The 21,151-nt window shown below is 41.0% G+C and overlaps 1 protein-coding gene and 1 long non-coding RNA gene across 5 annotated transcripts in view; one reads left to right on the top strand and one right to left on the bottom strand.

Annotated features, from left to right (window-relative positions):
- The window catches only part of ARID5B (AT-rich interaction domain 5B), a 114,380-nt gene that overhangs the window by 4,866 nt on the left and 88,363 nt on the right, over nt 1-21,151 (bottom strand). For all 3 annotated transcript variants that reach the window (XM_083865906.1, XM_083865905.1, XM_083865907.1), the window contains 2 exons: nt 14,083-14,180; nt 1,479-1,677 (listed from right to left, as the gene is read on the bottom strand). In XM_083865906.1, the coding sequence (XP_083722032.1) occupies nt 1,479-1,677; nt 14,083-14,180 (297 nt within the window). The remainder of the gene's footprint in view (nt 1-1,478; nt 1,678-14,082; nt 14,181-21,151) is intronic.
- LOC310911880 lies at nt 9,864-20,829 on the top strand. 2 transcript variants are annotated; one of them, XR_014590601.1, is made up of 4 exons: nt 9,864-9,953; nt 16,681-16,748; nt 19,718-19,818; nt 20,532-20,829. It is a non-coding gene; the product is annotated as an uncharacterized lncRNA (long non-coding RNA). The 2 variants fall into 2 exon arrangements; XR_014590600.1 differs by lacking the exon at nt 19,718-19,818.

Below are 21,151 nucleotides of genomic sequence, written 5' to 3'. Positions count from 1 at the left end.
GTTGTCTTGCAACCTTCCAGTGACTGAAGCACATTTGTGTGAACTCTCCTCTCTAAGTTTTTTTTTTAAATTTTACCTACACAGTACTCCCCCTACTTTAAAATTACAATGTAAGAAAAAAAAAAAAAAGAAAGTCTTTCTGGGGATTGCTCTTAAATTAGATATTAATGGTGCTGTTATTTAAAACACAAATTCTTCTTTGTATGGGAGATTAAATTGTCCTTGTAAGCACAACTTAAAGAGGTTGTGGGACAAGAAACCCCAAATTTTCTGTTCTCAAAACTGTGTACATGGAGTCTCAGAGGCATCTGTGTTTACAGGTCCTGCATTGTTTTTTTAAAACAATGAGGAGGAGGATTGTTGATAGCTGACTCAATAAAATTTCCTGACAAACTTAGAAACAGGACTTCTGTACCTGCCAGACGCAATGAAGTCAAAGAAGCAGTCACAGTCTGCCCGGCACGTGTTTCAACATTCTTTAAATACTTTCACTGCACGCCTTGAAGGCTGCTGTGATCTGGCAGACTGAGACAGGAAAAGCAACATGCTTTGCAGGGGTTGTGTGTGAGGAGCTTCACCACCTCCTTCACATGAAGTGCAAGCAGGGAACAGGAGAGTGGCAGATGTGCAAAGGAAGGTGCTTAAGTAACACCGGAGCAAAAACCCCATTGATTTTTTATCACTTAAGAACACTTGAAATTTACCCTTATTTGCAGACAAATATGAGTTCTACCATCAATCTTACCCTGTGCTGTGAACATAAAATCTCTTCCACAGGGCTGTCCTATGCCTGTCTGCAAGTAAGGTGGCTCTGTATGGAAACTGGGGCCTGCCCACGTGAAGCAGAGTGACACGATAGGAACCTATTACGCCTGAACAGGAACCTCAGCAGAAAGCCAACTACTACTCAGGGTTTGGAAGGTGGTTCCCTCAAAATGTGACCTTTTAGTTCAAAAAGAAACTTAGTGTAATATAATAAAACTCCCAGGGAGCAATATGTTTTCTCACAGTCATGCATACATCTGTGAGCACAGAAGGGCTGATCCAGAGGTTACCATTATAAAACTCAACTGTGTCCAACAGTTACCACAGTATTATCAACAATATTAGAGGTTCCCGCACCCTATACTTAGATTAGGAAATAACTGTGGTAGTTGTGTGGTTTCCCTTTGGCAGCTGCTGATCTGTTAATGGTGACCACTGTATAATACAATGAGCAGAACTGGTACTAGTCAGATCCAGAGCTTGGTCCTCTGCCATCCCTGCTGTGCAATACGGAGCAAACCAGCTGCCATTCACAACCCAGCGAAATCCCAGCACGGACAGCATCACAACAGCTGAATTTCCATTGCTGAGCAAACTAAAAGGCCAACTGGTTGGAATTCTCCAGTTTAAATTATATATTTTATCACTGGATTGCATGTGATTAAAGCTGTGGATTTTTAATTGAAAAACCAAAAAGCAGGGAAGCAACAGACCTCAGATGCATCTTGGGGTTTCTGTGAATTATCTTTTTCCTTCTTGCTCTTTTGGTTTTCATTTTTGATGCGTTTTGTTCCAGACACTTTTGTTTTCGCTTCACTCTCCTGGGAACTGTTATCCTGTTTTCGAGGTTTCACTGGAGGCAGTGGCTTATCTTCCTCTCCTTTAATAAATCTTTCATATGGCAGGATTAATCTAGGGGATTAAGGAACAAATAATTGATCAGGTTTTACTGTTATAGAAAAGAAAAAAAAAATATCTACTATGAGCAGTTTACTTAATAAATCCATTTTCTTCCACGCCATAAAAGCAACAGTTTAAACTCTACATCTATAAATACAAGTATAAGAAATCAATTTATTTGGCAAGATTATCACATTGAATAAATTCAGTGGAGTTAGAGTTGGTGTGGATTAGTTGTCAGCAACTTCGCAGTGGTTTGTGTGGCTACACCAATTTGTACCAGATGAGAGTATCAGCCATTATGTTTTAGATGGATTAAAAAAAAAATACAAAAAAATCCACCATTTATTTTTATTTTCCCTCCCTGATTTTAACAGCATGCAGCAAGCTCGAGGAAAACACCTACAAAGCCACAGCTTTTAAACAGCTACACCATCTCCAGGCTCGTGGTTCCCTTGAGTGCAAGGGCGAGTGCCAGGAATGTGGCAGGGGCCAGGAGAGCTGGGCTGGGCTGCAGGAACCCCACGGGGTGGGCACATCACCTGCCCTGCCAGCACCAGCACCAGCCCTGCATCATCCATGCAAGGCACCCATGTGGCCACAGTCACCATAGTCCCTCGTCCAGGGAGACTTTTTTAAGGAAGAAAGAGAGAGGAGAAGAGTTAAATATGAAAGAATTTTGTTTGCCACAAAGTGCATGAAATGGCTATAAAAATACAAGGAAGAAACACAAACAAAAAATATCCTCCTCCCCTGAAAGCATCAAACACACCGAGTTTTAATCTGTTTTCTCTTTGCAATTCTTCATCTGAACGGAAAAATAACTGATATAATTAAAAGGGATGGATTGCATTACAATCTCAGTTTCAACTTCAGTGATTAAAGTTTGTATAATGCATTTTAGTATGATTAATGACTCACTGTGGGATTAATATAAGACTCAGACTTTAAAAATATGAACATTATTACAGAAAACGTAATTTGTTAAAAAAAAAAAAAAAAAAGAAAGCCAAGTTGACTCTATGAAGAAAATGTACTTTGCTTATAAACAACATAAATCTACTCAAATACCAGGAATCCTTAATTATCTTTAATCTAAGACTCCAAGGCAGAAACCTCTTTGGTTCAGATATTCGTTTGTTATCCTAGAATCAGTTTCTAAGCATGCAATTTTGATTTACATACTTAGATGTTCAAACACAGTTTGGGCTTAAGAGAGCAGAATTAGATTGCTCGTGATCATAATATTTTACATTTTAATACAATTCAACATAAATTATGTTAAAATATAAACCCAATTTATGTTATATTAGAAACAAAATTCATTAACTGAGCATGCTCTGACATGGTATGTGCAAAGAGGCGTGAATAATACTTTCTGGCCCTGAATTTGGCAGGGCTCCAGTAATGAAGCTAAGCAGAGCCCACAGGGAATATTCATCTTCAGATCCCATTACAAACTGAGTTTAAACATGTTACAGCTGCTAAAACTGGAAACTGCTCCCTCTATGCAAACTTAACAAAATAATACGTAGTTGCCAAATACCTACTTCCCACTGTAATATTACAGGTAATGTTTATATAATAAAAAGCATAACTAAGCAGAAGAAGAAAAAAATAATCCTGTTCATACTTGAGGCTGCTACATTTCATTTGCAAAGCACAAATATTGGTGAAAACATCAAATTCCTCCCTGCGCTGCACAAAGCACTTTGGACTTCACTTAGAGGCAAGGTTGGGTTTCACATAGGGCAGCACCGAGGCTGCTCTGCCATGTGTTAAGTGTTTAAAGTCACTTTTAATAAAAACACATTTTATTACAGTAATTGTTAGCACTGCGAGGGGAGTGTTTGACTTTGTTTTGTTTCCATGGGAACACATCGCCCATTAAAAATCTACATATTCCATCCGTAAAGGTTTCAGAGGCTGGCCGGTGCCTCATGGGAGACAGAGATGCTCCCAGCCCCAGGAATGAGTCTTTCCCTGGAAGATGCTGAGAGATTAACCCAGTGGCTACAGCTGGGCCAGGAGCAAGGCCCAGGCCAACGTCATTAATCACCGCTCGCGTGCTCTCCGCTGAGCCTTGTAGGGTAACGCGGGACCCAAACTTCTCCTCCTCCTCCTGCCTCTGCACCTCACCAGAACTCATTAGCTTGGGTGCTAATTAGTAACTGTGGCTTAAATTTCCTTTTCTGATCTTGGGTTCATGTGGGAGTACAAGGTTTTCATTTTAGTTATTTTTCACTGAGCTCAGCAGTTGGCAGGCCGACAGCAGTAAAAATACATTTCACATAGCTGGTCAGTGGCCTGGAGCCAGTGGCAGGAAATCTGGAATTAAATGTTTCGTGTATCGGGGAGGCGGCATGACTAAGGTAAAACTGAGTCAAAACACAAGGATGGCTTGTTCTAGGATTTTCCCCTCCTCATTTCAAAGGAGGGCCGACTGAGGTGGCTTTTGGGGGCGGCTGGCGAGGAGCCGGGCAGGAATGCGGGCTGTGAGACCCCGGGGAGCAGCACCGAGCTGAGCAACACCAGCAATTGCCTCTTCACGTAGAGATTTCCGTCGGTTGCAATTTTCCCTGAATGTTTTTTCAGTTATCCTGTCATGGTACAACACAATTACCCACAGGATATGATCTTATCATTTGATTATTAGAAGTTTTTATAGTGCAGGAGTAATAAAGCTAATACAGCTCTCTCAACATGTAAGCAGCCGGCTCACATGCCATGAAAGCAGCCGGCTTAGCCAATTTAAGGTCAATATTGCCCAACACCGGAAGAATGCGATCTGCTGTTAGCCAAATAGTTTAGCAGAATGTGACATGTCTGAAACCAGCAAGAGATTTTTTTTTTTTTTTGGTCAAATATTTGTAGTGCAGGTAAGATTTAATCAATCTTTGCGCAAGGAGAGGGAAAGACAGCGTCCAAAAAACTGGATCCAGATATTTCAAATATATCGTATGTTGGAAACAACAATCATGTTTTCAGTCGCTTTGAACTGTGGCTCCACTTCCCGACAGGGGGGGAAGTATAAAAGTATTCATAAAAAAAGGAAAAGAGGGGGAATATTTTGTGGTCTAAAGAATATTTACTTGCAAAGCCTGCGAGAAGACTAAATAAAAGGGTCTTTATCATGATCAAGATTCCAATATTAAGATTAATAAAATGTATTATTTATAAGTCAATTAACATAAATAGAATATGTAAGCACTAGTGTATTAAAAAAATCTTTCCACAGGCAGCAGATTTTTAGCAGCATGAGGTTTTTTTTTTTTTTCCTGGAATAATACAAGAATAACATTTTCCAGCCAAGAGCAGAAACAGTAGGGGAGTCTTTGCTATCACAGGACTTCTTATTAAATTCAGTCACTGTGAAAAGCCAGTCTTTTTCCTTTTTTTTTTTTTTTTAAATAAAGACAACTTAAAATCAATACAAGCTAGATTAACAAATCAGTACTATACTAATCCTGATTTATTACGATCAGCAATATTAAGTTTAATCATATATAAACTGCTACTCAAAAAAAGATTTTCCTTTAGTAAGTCCTGAATTAAATAATGGTGCAGTGCACCGAGTTTTTAGATCTGCATCATCTGATATTATGAAAAATTCAATGTACTTCTCTGCAGCAGATGTCAGAGGTCAGCAAATCTATTACAGTAATGTAAGTAAGCTGGCTTTCTGCCAACCTTTTTTTAAAAAACACTGAAGCAGATAATTTTATATTTACAAAATATTTGAAAATCCTCCAGGGACTGAATCTCTTTCCCCACAAAAAGCAGAAACTTCACATTAGAGAAATGTATTTCACAGTATATCAAACATGTCTTCATCATTAGCATTTCATAAAAAGAAAAAAAAAAAAGCCCTTAATCTTTATTAGTCAACATTTTTTTTTCCCAGCTACAGAGCTAACAATACAAGTTCTCATCTAAGCCAGTAACCACTACATGTATTGATTATACAGAATGAATGACTTTTTTGGCCTGACTCTACTTCACAGGACACATGAGAGCACATCTATTTATAGGTATGATTAAAAAAATAGTTACAACAATGCAAAGGATCTGACCAGCCCAGAAAGAGGAAGGAAATTAAATGTTAAGGCTGCCAGTTTCCTCTTTAATTCTCCCTACTGTGTATAGATATGACAGGGCTCTGGGGCTGGGGAGGAACCATATGCCCAGGACACATAGGGTGATGGAGGGAAGGAGGCAACTCAGCACAACCCCTACAATATTTTATCGCTATTTTAGTGTTTATTTTTGTTTTCTTTCTGGCAGAATAAAATATTTCAGCATGTTTCCCACTGACATCATCGTACTTTCTCCAGGGAGCCAAGCCCAACACAAAATAGGATGCACTGGAGCCTCTCAGCCACAAGAATAATCTTGGAAGGCCGTAAAATACCAAAGTCCACTCCTTGGGAGATGTTGCCCCATTTGCATGCTTGGCCAGGTTAAGGAGGTTAATTGCAACAGAAATGGAAAATGATTTAAATTTGCTCCACCAAATGAATACAGCAACCAGTTAACCCGTGGAACTCACTGCCAATGGATATCTTGGGGCCAAGGGATTAGTGAGATTATGCAAGGATTAGATGCTAATGTAAATCATGAGAACATTAAGCTGTTAGAGTTTCAAAAATGCTGGAAAGGGACAGGCAATAGGTCTCTTTAGTGGTAGGAATTTGGAAAACGCTTTCCTCCTGAGCACATAAAGCCATGGTGGCTCCAACTCCTTCCTCTGCAGGCACTGTTGGAGCTGGGGGGAAAGACAGCCAGTTCTTTCAGTCCCAGAGGGCACCCATCTGCTCCAGGATGTCCTCACAGCAGCCAGGCAGAGCTGCCTGCAGCCCCTGCAGCCAGAGGGTCTGAGTGCAGGGCTGGGACAGCCCCTGTGGTGAAAACAGGCCCCTACCAGTAACCTTGGTGAGAGAAACCTGATTCTTTTCCCCTAGAAAGTCAGTGGCAGAACATTCAGCTGTTTTAAGGGACCAGCAGGAATGCCTGAGCTCTGATCCCAAGAGAAGTCCTGTCTTTTTTACCCTGTTGCTTTTCAAAAGGATAACTCTCAGAGTACTGGCCCAGTGCAGGCAAGAGAAATAACAAGGGAAACCTTCAACAACAATCAGTTGGTGGGGATAGCCAGGTGCAGGAGGCAGCTCTCCTGGGCACCAGCGACACATTCCCAGCAAAGAGGGGAGAGGAATAACCCAAACTTTAAGGTCTCAGCTTGTTTTCCAAAATGGGAATATAAAATACATTGAGGAAATGAAGCAGTGTGTTCCTGAAGTCTGATTTCCCTGGATTGCATTGTACAATGCAGGGGTTATGAAAGCAACCCCCACGTGCTTTTGTGCAGAACACAATAGCAATGGCTTTATTTGCATTTGTCTGAAGTACAAAACTGGCACATATTTTATCAGCAAAGACAAAACATGCTAGAGTTCGATTTTCTTTCCAAAGAACTTTCCTTCCTTAAAGAAATGGCTCTTTCATCCTTTCAACAACAACTTTCCTCACAGCCCACTGGGAGTGCTGGTGGGTAATGAGAACGGCTTACTGCTGAAAGGTGGGAACAGCACTGCTCTAAGAGAATTCAAAGACACTTCGTTTTAAGTAAACTGGAAATTAGTGACATTACAAACACAGCTGTTGATTTAGCTGCACAGCCCAGTGAGGCAAGCTCAGGCACTCCTGATCCTAGGGCTCAGCAGGGGGAGATGAACAACTCCAGTCTTTGCCTTTAGTGCAGATTTACTGCATGGAAAACAGTCAGAGGAAGGGTGATGGGCACACAGTAACTTCTCCAGATCACTCTACCAAAACCGCTACGAGACTCCATTTTGGCCATAGTCACCATTTCTGCATCTAAAGGCAGACATGCATTTTGTCTGGTAGGTCCATGGAGTCTCTGCAATGCTTGGTCCCTGTGCTCAGGACAAGCTTACAGATGCCATTTTGCATTGTCTGTGGGGTGCAGGTCTTCGGGCAGGACTCCAAAATCCTGCTGACCCTCCCTGGGAGCTCCGAGTTACATCTATATTGCAGAAAGCTGAACAAACTAGGGGCATTCTCTTTCATGTTAACAAAATCCTGGAGTACACGGTGGAGATTCCCAGCACCGCTGAGCAACCTGAGGCAAAAGATCTTCCTTGGTGCTTACTCATTGGTGCTGCTCCTGCAAAAGAGAACGAACGGCACACTGCCCACTGTGCAGCACCCTCCTGGGGCAACTCATTTCCCAGCAAGGAAAAGGGGCTTGTTCCCTTGTATCGAGTCTGTCCCTACTCCTGAAAGTCAAGAAATGAGATTGCCATGCCTGACTCCAAGCACTAATCTGGACCCCCAAAGTTCAGGGCACAGCAGGGCCTCAGCACCCACTAAGCACCATGGCACATGTGCATGGTGGGCACGCCTGGCAAGGGCCTCTCTGCTGGGGTGACAATTCACTCAGCAGCACTGGGCAGCACACAGCATGCCCCAATTCTGCTGGGACAAACTCCTGGGAGAAAGGAGGATGTAGGTGGGAGAACAATTCCCCACCAGGAGAGAGATGATCTGCTTGCAGGCACTTAAAGGCATTGCCTGACTGTCCAGCACTTGGCACTCAAGGACACCTGCTGACTCTAGGGCTGGCCAGTAAGTTGCTGAGGCTGAAACCCCAGAAATTTGGAAAAAAATGCATGTTCTCAGATGTTTTGAAAGGACAGCTAGGGATCTGTTTTAATGGTAAACAATTACATTCCTCTGTTATCCGATACTTTTTAAATTTTGGGGAAGGGGGAAGCTTTCTGAATTTTCAATAGTTCCTTTGTTAAAGCATCTGTTACTCACATAATTGAAAAGATGTTTGTTCAGTGGTATGCTTGAGAGTACAGTTATTTAATCTTAATGATAAAGCCCTGAGGGCAGAAAATCATAAGTAGAAACCTCTTGTTATTTATCAAAAAGAAAAAAAAAACCCCAAACCAAAAATCTAGGAAAATAAAGAGAGAACTGAGACACCTCATCTATATTCAGGCTTAAATTTCTGCTTGATGGAAAACTACGGAGACAATTTGCAACTTGCAATGTTTTCTGGGGGTCTGGGACCAGCTGAAGTGTGAGCGGGGCAGGGAAGTGAGGTGAAGACAAAAATAAAACAAGGAGGAAAAAATCGTTGCTTGGCAAATTGGTTATTTTTTTGGGTCAAAGAGCTAGTTGTAGTTTACAGCATGACATAACATTTGATTAATTTTTGCCTGGGGATGTTTTCACACTTAACAGTGTAAATCAAAACCTTCTATTAATTACAATGTGTATAAAAAGATAACTATAAGCAATTTCATGCAGATGCCATACTAGCCCCCTACTTTTTGTTCCCTCTAACGACTGGCTGTTATTTCCTGCAAAATTCCACTGAAATGCTTACACAGGGTTATGAAAGTTATCCAAATGCTTTAAAAAACCAAACAGCATTTGCATGGAACACAGGGCTCTCCTGCATATTGAATTACTGCACAATATACTCAGGGTAGACAGACTTTATGGCTGTTAAAGGGAAACCATATAAGGGACCTATTTTGACCCGCCTTGTGTTTCTGATCATATATCATTTTTATGTGAGAGATTTAGAAAGAAAAATGGCAGAATGGGCTCTGAGCTGTACAAGACACTGCATCTCCTGAAGTTTAATCCCCTGGCAGATGTGCAGGGTTCTCTGCAAGCATCCAGGGGCCACACTCACAGCCAGAATAAAACCCTCTGCAGGGCAGTGTCCGAAGTGTGGACACTGCCCACATTGTGAAGAACTACAACCCATCTCACCTACCTGCTCCTCCTCAAATTCTAGGTGGCTGTGTCTTTGCAGAATACTTTCCCACTCAGTTGCCTTAATCTTGTGAGAGCCCAAGGCCTAACAAATCCCTGTCCAGCTGTGTCTGACCAGGACAGCGGTTTTCGAAATCAGTAACTTGTGAGGGCCAGGACAAGAGACATGCTGTTGAAGAGCAGGATTCAGGACATGGGGCTCTCTGGGTCCATCCCTGCTGGACACTCCAAGGGAGCCCAGCTTCCTGCAGCACCCAGAGAGGCCAGGAAGCTACTGGTGTATGGTACCATCCAGCTGCCTGCCATGAGGCTTCCAACACTGGTATGTCTGTCCACCAGAGAAGCCAAGTGGAGTTACTGATTGCCACTGCACACAACAATTCCCCAACCATGCACGTGTGTTTGTGCACGGAAACTGGAGAAAACCAAGATGAATCACAGCCAGACTTGGAGACAGAAAAAGGCCCCAACAGGTAATTACTAGTATTTCTGTTTCGTTCAATGTATTTTATTGGGAACTTTTTATACCTTGCCAACTAGTAGGTTAGGTTTTTTGGCTTTTTTTTTTTTTTTGCGGGGGGGGACGGAAGGAAGGGGGGAGCAGTGGTGTAATATTTACAAAAAATCCCTAACAACAGCGTCATCAGCACTGCAGAAAGAGCCTGCTGCTCATACCAGAAAGTTAAAGCTGCCGATGATGTGTTTTGTGTAAAAGCGAAAAGAAACCTCAAACCCTGCATGTGAAAACCACATCTGCATTATTAGGGGAAGGCAGCATGGAGCAGAGTGCTTCGCAGAAAAGTAGCCGTTTCTGAGGGTTTCTCGATAAGAGAGAGAGAGAGATGTAGGGTACTGATGAGGGCTGTCAGAGTTTCACAGGAACAGTGTAGGCTGAATCAGCTCACACCAACCACACACACCTCTGGCTTTCTGTGATCGTGAAAGACATGAGAGGAACACAAATGAAGAAAGTGACGACCAAAACGACGACACCTTATAAGCTCTGTACAGTCCGAGTTGTGCACAGAGCAACAGTCCCATGACGGGAAAACATTAATGCTTTTTATATTGGTAATCATCTGTAACATGAGCAATTAAGTACAGTACTAATGGACTATAGCCAAGAGCCTGGTACTAATATTAAAAACTGACAGAGATGAATAGGTTTGGAAGGAAAACTAGGCTGACAAAGACATTTTTATGAAGTGCTTGGGCCTATTTGGAATAACCCAATCAGAGGCAGGTCCAGACCGGCCATGCCTACAGTGACAATGATGCATTCATTGGCATTATATGATGCCTGCTATGCTTTAAATAAAATCATCCATTCCTTCCACTCAGAAACCTGCACTTTCATTATTATACTCATTAATAAAACAGAAGTTGTCTAACTAATATACAAATAACACTTACTGAAACACTGGCAGCCTTGCCTTATTTTAAAATGAAAACAGTTACTGGAAACACGAACTGTATTAATGATAAATGAATCACCTGAAAACGCACACAAACCCTTTCTTTCCCTTTTACAGAGGAACAAAGAAAACATTGCCCCAAGTGAAGCACTGTACCTAGCTATAGCACAGCAACAGCTACCACCACAAGCCCTGCTCCAAACAGCGGGGTGCAGAGCAATACATTTCCCAAAGCCTTTAAATCTGGCTTTGTTCCAGCTTTTGCCATCCACCGTACCATGAATCTGCAGCCACATGGTAGCTTTGCAGAGGTTATAAACACCTTTAGAAAAAGCAGTATTTCCACACTGGATTCAGTAGACAGAGTGACAATTTTGCCCTTTCCAATGCTTGTATTTTGTGTTTGGGTTTTTTTGGTTGGTTGGTTGGTTGGTTGGTTGTTGTTAACGGGGTTTTTTTCCTCTCTCTCTTTCTGGCCTTCGAAATTGTGTATAAAAGTCCACCTTGCACAGTGGAACAGGAGAGGGCAGGAAGGAGAGATGGCAATGCCTGAATTGGGACATATGTACAATTCCACTCCTCAGCATCCTAAGGATGTCACTGAAAGGTGGCTGCCACCTGAACAGCCTTGATATGCTAAAGCTGATGCAAACAGCCAGTAGCTTCTCTTGGGAGAGACCTGGTTAACAAAATATGGATGCCCTTGAGATCCGGTTGTAGAGATGAATGGCAAGGCTAAGTCAAACAGCAGCAGGGCCACTGAAGTCAGGGAACTGCCTGTTCTACCTCCAGTAAGGGAAGGCCGGTGGGATTCAGAAAGGAAAAATCAGGAGATTTACTCAGCATTTGCTTTCCAGTTTAATTCAATTTCCAGTTTAGCTGTGCAGCTGTACAGTTTCAAGTTTGAAAATGTATGTGTGTCCTGAATCCTGAATATGTGTATTCCTGCACTGCAGTCCTAGTTTTAGATTAAATGTCATCTGAGCACTTTGTCTATAAATGAGCATTACATTTACAGGTGCTGTAGTTAGAATTACCAGCTGAAACAAACCATGACAATTTCATTTACTTTTTTTCCAAGTCTGAGGCTTAATACAGCTTTCCTGTGGTGGAAAAAAGGCATCTAACACTAAAAGAGTAGAGACTGGATGAGTTACTGAGGTTTTTTGTGTATGTGTTTTGGTTTTTCAGACCAGATTTAGTGAAGCACATTTTAGATAAGCTCAGGGCTAACCTCAAAGTCCTGCAAGATCTTTGCTCCAAATGCCATCTTTTGATAGCCTGCCAGGGATGTGGAAAATTAGGTGTGACCTCATATCAGACTTAACCCACAACTACAGATAGACTGGCATCCATGAACCCCGATTTGAGTTCTTCAGTGTGTTAAGACCAATCTAACCAAAACTAGAAGACTCCTTCCTCAGACCAGGTCAAGTCAAGCAGAACTCTTTTTGGGTAGCCTGGAAAAGCTTTTCAGTCTGGAAGGGATCAGGAGTCTGCTCAGGTTTTTCAGTGAGCACAATGGGTTTTGTGGCAGTTCAGAGCATACCCAAGTAACTGCTGAGTCAGTCACACAGGAGTATCTATGCATGGGAGTGCAAGGCAAGGCTTTTGCATATTAAAAAAACCCAAACAACTAGCATTGAACATTGTCAGGAAAGCAGAAAGAGAGACAGGGGTTCATGGAGTATTTGTGAATGGCTCATTTATGTTTCCACAACTACAAGAGATGTGCTCTCTCAGCGACTCTAGGGTTTCAGCAATGCTCCCTCTGCAACCCAAACCCACTGAGACCTAATGCTTATGTGTGCCTGGGTCTCCTCTGTGTCAAGTAACATCCCCCACAGAACATCTGGCAAGGGAAAAGCCAGACTGCCAGTTGGAAATCCATCAGCTGGCTTGGGTGCAAAGGAAGCTCTGAGACTCTCAGGGCTGTAATGATGGGGGGGGGGGGGAAGATCTGAATATCCACAATCTGATGAGTCAATAAAACAATCTATAACGTTTGTCTGCAACGTGAAGGCGGGGAAAAGCCCCATCTGACATGCACAGCAACTGACTCACTTCGCTCTGCTGCTTGGCTCTATCTCCAGAAAGCTTCTAACATTTATAATGGCATTCATTACATGCAGCTTCTCTGTGCACCCAAGCCCTTCTGCGGGAGATGTCCTCTGTAAATGATCAAATCCCCCACCCTCCATGAGGATGGCAGTATCTCTCTTCAAGAGGCCAACACATAAGGCACTAAGATATGGAGAGAAAGTGCTCATTGAACACAGACAGCTCTGCCGTGCCACCTTCTGCACAGGCAAGTACAATCTCTTCCTGAGCCCAGCAAAGTGACTTGTTTATGCCCAGGAACAAGAGACTGAATTTTACTTATCTGAGTCAAAAATTACTTAGCATTTATTCACATTTGCCTGTCTAAGAAAAAAACAAAAACAAAACCAAAACACCCAGAAGAAAAAGAAACAAAAAAAAAAAAAGATAAAAGAAAAAAGAAAAGGAAAGAAAAAGCCTCCAGAGTTGTTTCTAAAAACCAAATCAAAACAACATTCCAGCTCCAGTATTTTATTCAATGTGTGCTGGCTTCACAAGCCCTGGAAGTTATTATCTACATGGGAAGAATAAGAATTCAACAGTTCTGACCAGCAACAATGGCTGCAGAGAAAGAGTGTTTGGCAGCAGCTTGCAGGCAGGGAGGAGGGAAGGAATGCCATGAGGAAGAGGAATGCAACGCTCAGCATGACCTACAACATTAACAGCACCCTGCATTATGGGCCACCCCATTATTTTGATCAAAAGCACAATTTGGTTAATTGGTATTCCTAAAAAATTATAGAAGACAAGTGTTTGCATCAATTAGCTGCTGTGTTGGTTTTTTTTTTTCTTTTTTTTTTTTTTTTTTTTTCCCCTCAATTTTTCAGCCTCTTTAACTGGAAAGCTGTTGCAAAAATTAAGATCTATACCTAAAAAAAAATCAGATGCTTTGTTTATTTATTTAGTCACTGGAGATAGGCTCTCTGGTTTAAATCACAATGGATTATCTGACTAAACTATAGGGGAAATATTTACTAAATCTTTAGGAAGAGTCTCTCTTTTTTTCTAATTCTTTATAAAACGCTTTGAAGGCTTTCCAAATTAATTTTTTCATTATTAAACAAGCATTTCAGATTTGTTATCTTACCTTTCATAATGTCTGCGAGTACATGTAGCAGCACTTGTGCTTCCAGGGTTACCACCTAATTCATCATAAATATGTTTCCATTGTCGACGGGCTGTTATCTGTAGAAATGGCAATGGAAAATTTAATCTTGCATCTTTACAGATTCTACAGCATTTGAGTTCACAACAACAAATGCACGTATGACACTTTCAGAACAGCATGTACTACAAGCACTATAAAAGCCCCTACAGAATATACAGAGTACAGAGAGCTTTGGGTGTCTTTTTTTTTTTTTGTCAGTTAACACTGTCTATTTTCTTTCTCTCTAAAATGGAGTGATCTGGCTGATTCATTGTCAAGTCACAAGCAATACAGACTCACAAAAGAGAATCTGAATCAATACAGGGTCATTAACCATCAGAAGTTATGCAGACAAATCCCACGGTGAATTATGAAAATGAAGCTCAAACCATACTCAGCACAAATAATGATTACATCGTTATTTTAACTGAATTAGAGAAAATAAATCTGCTGCAAAACCCAAATCCACCACAAAATTCTGTAAATCCACAAAACCATAGTCCGTTACTATATATGTTACAAGCTGTTTATTTTTATCTGTTTATATCTGTAAAATATATAGATCAAATACTAATGAAATCTTAATGTACTCCAATGTTAATGTTTGAGCTGTGTACTTTATTGGACCGTGCTGATGAAAATAAACATCTTGTAACATATTGAGTTTCATACCATGGTTCTGGAGGTTTTTTTTGCAGAAATTAGGATTATACAGAATAACAGATGGAAGACCTGGCAAAAGGATTGTTTCTGAATACTACTTCATTATTTTATATATTCCATTATATTTAAAACAGGAAGAGAAACAGGAATAGGACAAGCACAACAGATCACTCATGTTTGCTTGCAGCTCATAAAGAAGGCCAGCAGAAAACTGTGGGGGCAATTTGGGGAGTATTTTGTCATTTGCTGTGGAATGCCATGGATTTTAATATATTCAGCCCTGGAGGCTTCTTCAGAGTTACCCACAGAGCAGTCAATGGCATTTACTGAGGAGCTAAAGGCAGCAATCAGAGGAGAACAAATATTACAACTTGCAATCTGAGGCCTGTAATTTTAATCTAAACAAGAGGAGATAGCTACCATCATTAAATATTACAGAGTAAGAGGTGTTTCTGCTTTGGTTGATATAAAGGTAAAATCTTTCCTTTGCAGATATTATTCTCCAAAGTCAACAGCATGGCTGGAGTCTTATCATTTGATAATGTTACAATTTCTTCAAATTTATTGTTTGCAGAGTTCTCCAGAAAACAGCAGTAGCTTTAACTCGCTATTAGAACCTGAGCATAGCTTGCACCTATGGATACTTTGGAAAAAAAAGGAAAGAAAAAAGGTGTTTTATCTTAAATTTTATATAAAACTAAATGAACTGACTTAATTCACTAATTTTCTGTCTTTTATAATAAACCCGAAGACTACCAGCACAAGGATTCAAGCAACTCAAGGATAAATTCTGCACAAGTAGATTATTTAAATACAAATCAAACACTCAGCTGATGATAAGGTTCATGCTAAGTCTGTTTTGTTTCAGTTCTTATGCTGTCTCTTCCCCACACTACCCACACATTATTATTATTATTACTACTAAAGTGCTTGAAGAACCAGAGTCCTAATGAGCTGTAAAGAACATCACAGTCTAAGAACATGAATGGATGCTCCTTATGCGACCCAAAAAGTCAAATGAGAGTTGGACCAAGTATCCTGCTGTGGAGGGATGCCTGGATGGGAAGCTACCTCTGGTCCTGTCTCCCACATTCCACCAGTCCTCAGGACAGGCAGAGGACAGAGGTGTGGCCAGACAGCCCTTGTGTTCTTGGAGCTCCCAAAAAACCATACACCCCTTGAGGACTGCTGCAATCAAACCTCTGGCAGGCTCATGGACAGGGGAGTGAAGGTGCATGAAGCTTCTCTGGCCCTCTGACAAGCACAACATGGCTGGGCTTGCAAGGCTGTCCAGGACCTGAAGTCTTGGCTAAGAACAGTGATGCTGTGCAGAAACTTTAAATGAAAGCCAAGGATTAGTTAGCAGGAGGACTACTGTAAGTCCTCCTCATAAACATCCTGATGTGACTAAGAAGCACGGTTTCCATTTTCAAAAGGAAAACTTTAGAGCCTTAGTCCCATTTACCATGAACTGACTCAAGAGTTGATAGTCAAGCTGGAACACTAGTAAACTAAGGGGAAAAGTGAATTCCTTTGAAGTCTATGGATCATTTTTCGTGTCTCTTTTTTCTAAGCTCCTTAGAATAATAGTATTTTCACAAACATTTGCCCAGCTTTATCCAATTCTACATCTGCAATGCACCAGAGCTCCTTGGCAATTAACTGAGTTGTGCCCTCCCACAGAGGGAGTTTAAATTTGACATTCCCTGAAACAATTGTTATTCTAACAAAGCCTCGGGTTGAGTTTTCCCTTGCTCTGGAAAGTTTATTTTTTATGCTTAATAAACTTCAAAGGACTAAAGGAACTGATTAATTACATCCTTAAACAATCTGAACAAAATGCTTCACTGAGGAAACTGCACTCTTGTCATGCAGGGCAGGACTGCTCAAGCTGGATGACCCTGCTGACCATATTCAAAGTGAGGACTGCCCTCCTTTCTCATGTAAGTTCTTCCCAGCCACCTCAGTGACCAAACTTCCCAAGGACTCAGGAAAGGGTAATGCTTGGCAATGCTTTGCTTATGGTTGTGGTTGCTAGCAAAAATGTCTGCCTCTGCTGTTTTAGTTTTTCCTTACTCCTAACAGCATATACCTTGCTCCCAGTGCCTGACATGTTTCTGAAAGTGCAGGATGGTCCAGGCTCACCCATTAATTGAGGTGATTTCACAGGCCAGTATCATCTCTGACAGCTTCACACTCCAATGCTGGCTTTAGTTTAAAAGTGGCCTTCTGGGTTGCAGAGCCCTCCTGCAATTTGCTCCAACCTACAGCTTCAAAATCCTTATGCTGGGTCCACTGGAAGCCAGCACCTTTGAAAATCTCTGTGACTTCCTTCTGAACCCACAGAAATCAGAGTTAAGCAAAGAGACTGACCTGTCCAGGGATGTAAGAACAGATCTGATCTGGTTCCTAAAAGCACAGTATTATGAAGTGACTGGTAGTCAAGAAAAAACAAGTAAAAGCAATGATCTTATCAATTAAAGCAGAAGACTATTTACAAACATGCTTTTAATGGTGTCTTCTGCTTTGAGAAATCTTAAGGTCTTCTGCACTGCAATCCTAGCTCCCACTCCCTTCCTTGTGAAAGGCTTCTTGCTTATTTCCTGCTGCAAACATAATGGGGGATTTTCTGGTCATGGTACATGATGTTCACAGATCTCCTCAGAGCTCTGGGTGTTAGTTCTGTACGAAAGAAACCCAGTTAGCTTTGCATTCCACTGATATACCAGTTTCTTTGGGCCTGCCCAAACACAGGACTGATGTGCATGTCAATCACTAATTTTCAAAAACGAAAGCACTTTATTGTTGCTTCCAGGAGGCAGCAGCTAAATGGGATCCCACTGACCTTTGGCAGAATCTAAGCTGCTACATACTGAAGGTTAAGCTCCACCTAATTTTCTTTTTACCCTTTATCTTGCTAAGACATCTCCAGGTAGAGTCCATTCAGCAGCACAGCCTTCTGCAAACATGCCAAGGCACTCCTTTTATGTTGGCTCAAAAGGAAAAATGCTACTTCATAATTTGCCAAGGACAAACTCTTTAGGTAACTCCCAGAAGTTTCCCATCTATGAACTTCTGTACCTTTTACTCACTTGACATAGGGTGACTAAGAAAATTCCAGGCAATGGCTGTTAAATGCCACTGCAGCTGAGCCCCCTGCAACATGGCCTCATTTCACATTTCATCTGACGATTTGGGGACATTTTAAATCATTCATACTCTGAAGGTCTGCTACAGAGAGTGCTTTCCAATGCACTCTCCTATTATTAGTAACAAAGATGCTCATCTCACATATCTTTGTTTAAGAGAAATATGATTCCACCAACTACAAAGAGACAGCTTCATCTGTTAACGTCTTAAACCAGTTTGTATGGATTGCTGTTTTTATTAAGCCTGTATTATGTTCAACAACAAGTACAAGGGAGTGTGGTACTACACAGTTATAGATGACAACTAAGATTTAGCAATCAAATGGAGGAGAAATGACTCTCTTAAGTACTCTAAATGGAGAGCACTTAAATACGACATACAATCATGACTTGACACTATTAGATATCCTGTATGTATATCCCATATGCAAAGGTAATGCTCTCTGTCAAGCCTCACTGGATCCATTCCCCCGGGGGGAAAGTTAGATGGCTAAGAAAGTTGTTCTCTGCATCTCAAATCCAATCCCTGTCTGTTCTCAGTCACTTTTAGATTCTTAACTGACAGGGCTGGACTCAAAAATATTGCAAAAATCTTCCATGAATCTGTGCAGAAGCTGAAAAACACTGCACATGATCCATGCTTGTTTCTCAATAATGCTTTTTAGACTGCATCAAAACATCTATATATGAACAAAGTGGACAAGGGAGTGGTTAAAATTAAAAATGGGCAAACTATAATTGTTCTGCCAAATAAATGGATGTAAAGTTTGCAACTGCTTTAACTGGGAAGTTTATGCTTGTAAAAAAAAAGTCATCTGACCACTTTAAGTTTCCATTTGTCATTTTAAGCAACCTTTTATCTGTTTCCTGTTCATAAAATGGCTGTCACATGTTAAAGTCAAATACCAACTTTAAAATATTATTTTCTTCACAATACTTCCAGATAAAAGACCTATTTCTATCTCAATGCACAAAGTAGAACCTTGTGAAATTTTAAAAGCAATTAAAGATGATGAAGCCCTTGTAATGGTTTGCTCAGGTTAGGTGGAATGGGCCATAGAGATAAATGCATATCAAACAGGGCAGGTTTGACAAAGCTGCTGCCTTCCATGATTTCTCCTCATCAATAGATGGTGGCACTGTGTATGAGAGTGGTGGATTCTGTTCAACATTGAATTAAAGCACTCACTTGAAATTTCTGCATCAAAGTAGACCTGCCTAAGATCCTAGAATTGATAACTGAGGTCCATGTCCCCTACCATCCACTGACTTGTGAAAAATGAAACAAATAAAACACTTCTCAGCAGTGTTTGCCATTATAAAATATATACAAACTAATGTGGTTGGCAAACTCAATGCATATCAACTGGCCATAAAATAATAAACCCTCAGGGTGTGCACAGGTCAAAGTATTGCAACAGCTATTGGTAACTCTGGGAATTAAAAGCAAAGGCAGATCCATATTGAGGATGGGACTGTTAAGAGAATGAGGTCAGGAAACCTCATGCTCTATATACAACTTAAATTGCATCACAACAGTCCTCCCAGCTTCAGCTTGCCCGCAAAGAGCACAGACACCACTCACATCACAGAAACAGGATCAGGCCCATCATTTCAGTCACAGACACTCTCCAATGAAAGCTGGGCTCACAGTTATGTCAGAGAGTGTGAGCTGTGCTTGCCTTGCCATTTACTGAACAGGAAGCAATTGCTTAGTTTACTCTCTATGAAGAATAAGCACTGCTGGTACATTTTCATTCAAGGTAACAAATGCCCCTAAACAACAGAGAACATCTGTCACCAAGAAAAGGACAGGAGCTCTGAGACAAGTGTGGACTGAAGCTACTCTGGCTGACATTCTCATGTATGTGATCCTTCCCCTCTGATCCTGTCACGTTTCTCAAACCTGGCTCTGTGGCCTTGTGGTCATGAATTCACAATCCTATTCTTGCTCTGCCTCAAGTAAAGAGGCTCACCTCCTCAGCTCGTCTAAATACATCCCTCTCCCTCTGGCAGTACAACTCAGGTCTCTCCAGCAAGCCACCACTTTGGCATCCCTGCTTCTGTACTTGGACCCCTCAAGCAAACCTGAAACATTGCTCTGAAAATTGCTCACCTTCCTGAGCACTCTGAACATGCCACTCTCTCTTCAATCTCCCTCCTGGCTTCCCTGGTGCTCTGGATCAAGTTCAAGATTTTAGCCCTCATTTTCGTTGCACTTTACAACTCAAGCAATTACCGTTTGCTCATAATTGCTGTAACGATCTATCTATGCTCGCTATTCATTCATACATACCCATGAGCACGCCTACACACACCCCTGTACATGAGCACGGTATGTGCTGATTAATGGAAGACAGAGCAACAATAAAAGCCAAATCAAGCATATATATTTTTAAAGAACGTTAGATTTCACGTTTCACAAAGTCCCAGATACGCCCATGCTAACCAGCCCAGGCTGCTGATGTACAGAGCAATGTGCTTTATTGTATGGAAGGAAAACAGTGAGTTTTGCATTTTGGTTCAAATGACTTTCAGTTTCTTGATATTGCATTTTTTCTTGTCATTTCTCTACAGCACAGATATGTCCCAGATTACTTCATAAACAAAGCAAAAATAATTTCTTTCATCCAACTGTGGCAGGAACTGAACAACTTAATCTGATCATTGTGTGCGAAGAAAATATTTCCAGTGACGACATCTTCCTATGTGAATTGTTTTTTTATTACAGATGTCATCTCGATGTGCCATATTAATGCAGCTCTTTCTTCTCATTTCAAGATTTTAATCTAAGTTTTTTGCTCTAATATTTTATTGGTTCAAAATACATGCTGTAAAATCCGTGGCCATCAAATTTTCCTGTGAGCTAAAAATAAACTGCTCTTGTCAGATATGGTTAGCTGATAAAAAGTGTCAGAGACTTTTCTGAATTACTTTGATAACTTCCTGTTTATGTGGTACTGACCCTTGTCTAATAAAGATCTTTTACACTTGGAATAAGAGAAGATTCTGCAGCATACTATTCCTTAATGGACAATGCTGATTACTTTTGAAAGCCTTTAATATATTTCCCATATTAGACATGAACAGATGTCAGGGATGTTGCCAAGTGGAATTTCTTTTATGCAATCTTGGCTTGTTGTACAATAATAGCCCTTTCTCAACATGGGAAAAAATTACAGACCTAACTAATTTCC

Source organism: Zosterops lateralis (assembly GCF_965231275.1).
Source record: "Zosterops lateralis genome assembly, chromosome: 8".
NCBI classification, from domain to species: Eukaryota; Metazoa; Chordata; class Aves; order Passeriformes; family Zosteropidae; genus Zosterops; species Zosterops lateralis.
This window is presented reverse-complemented; position numbering and strand designations above follow the sequence as displayed.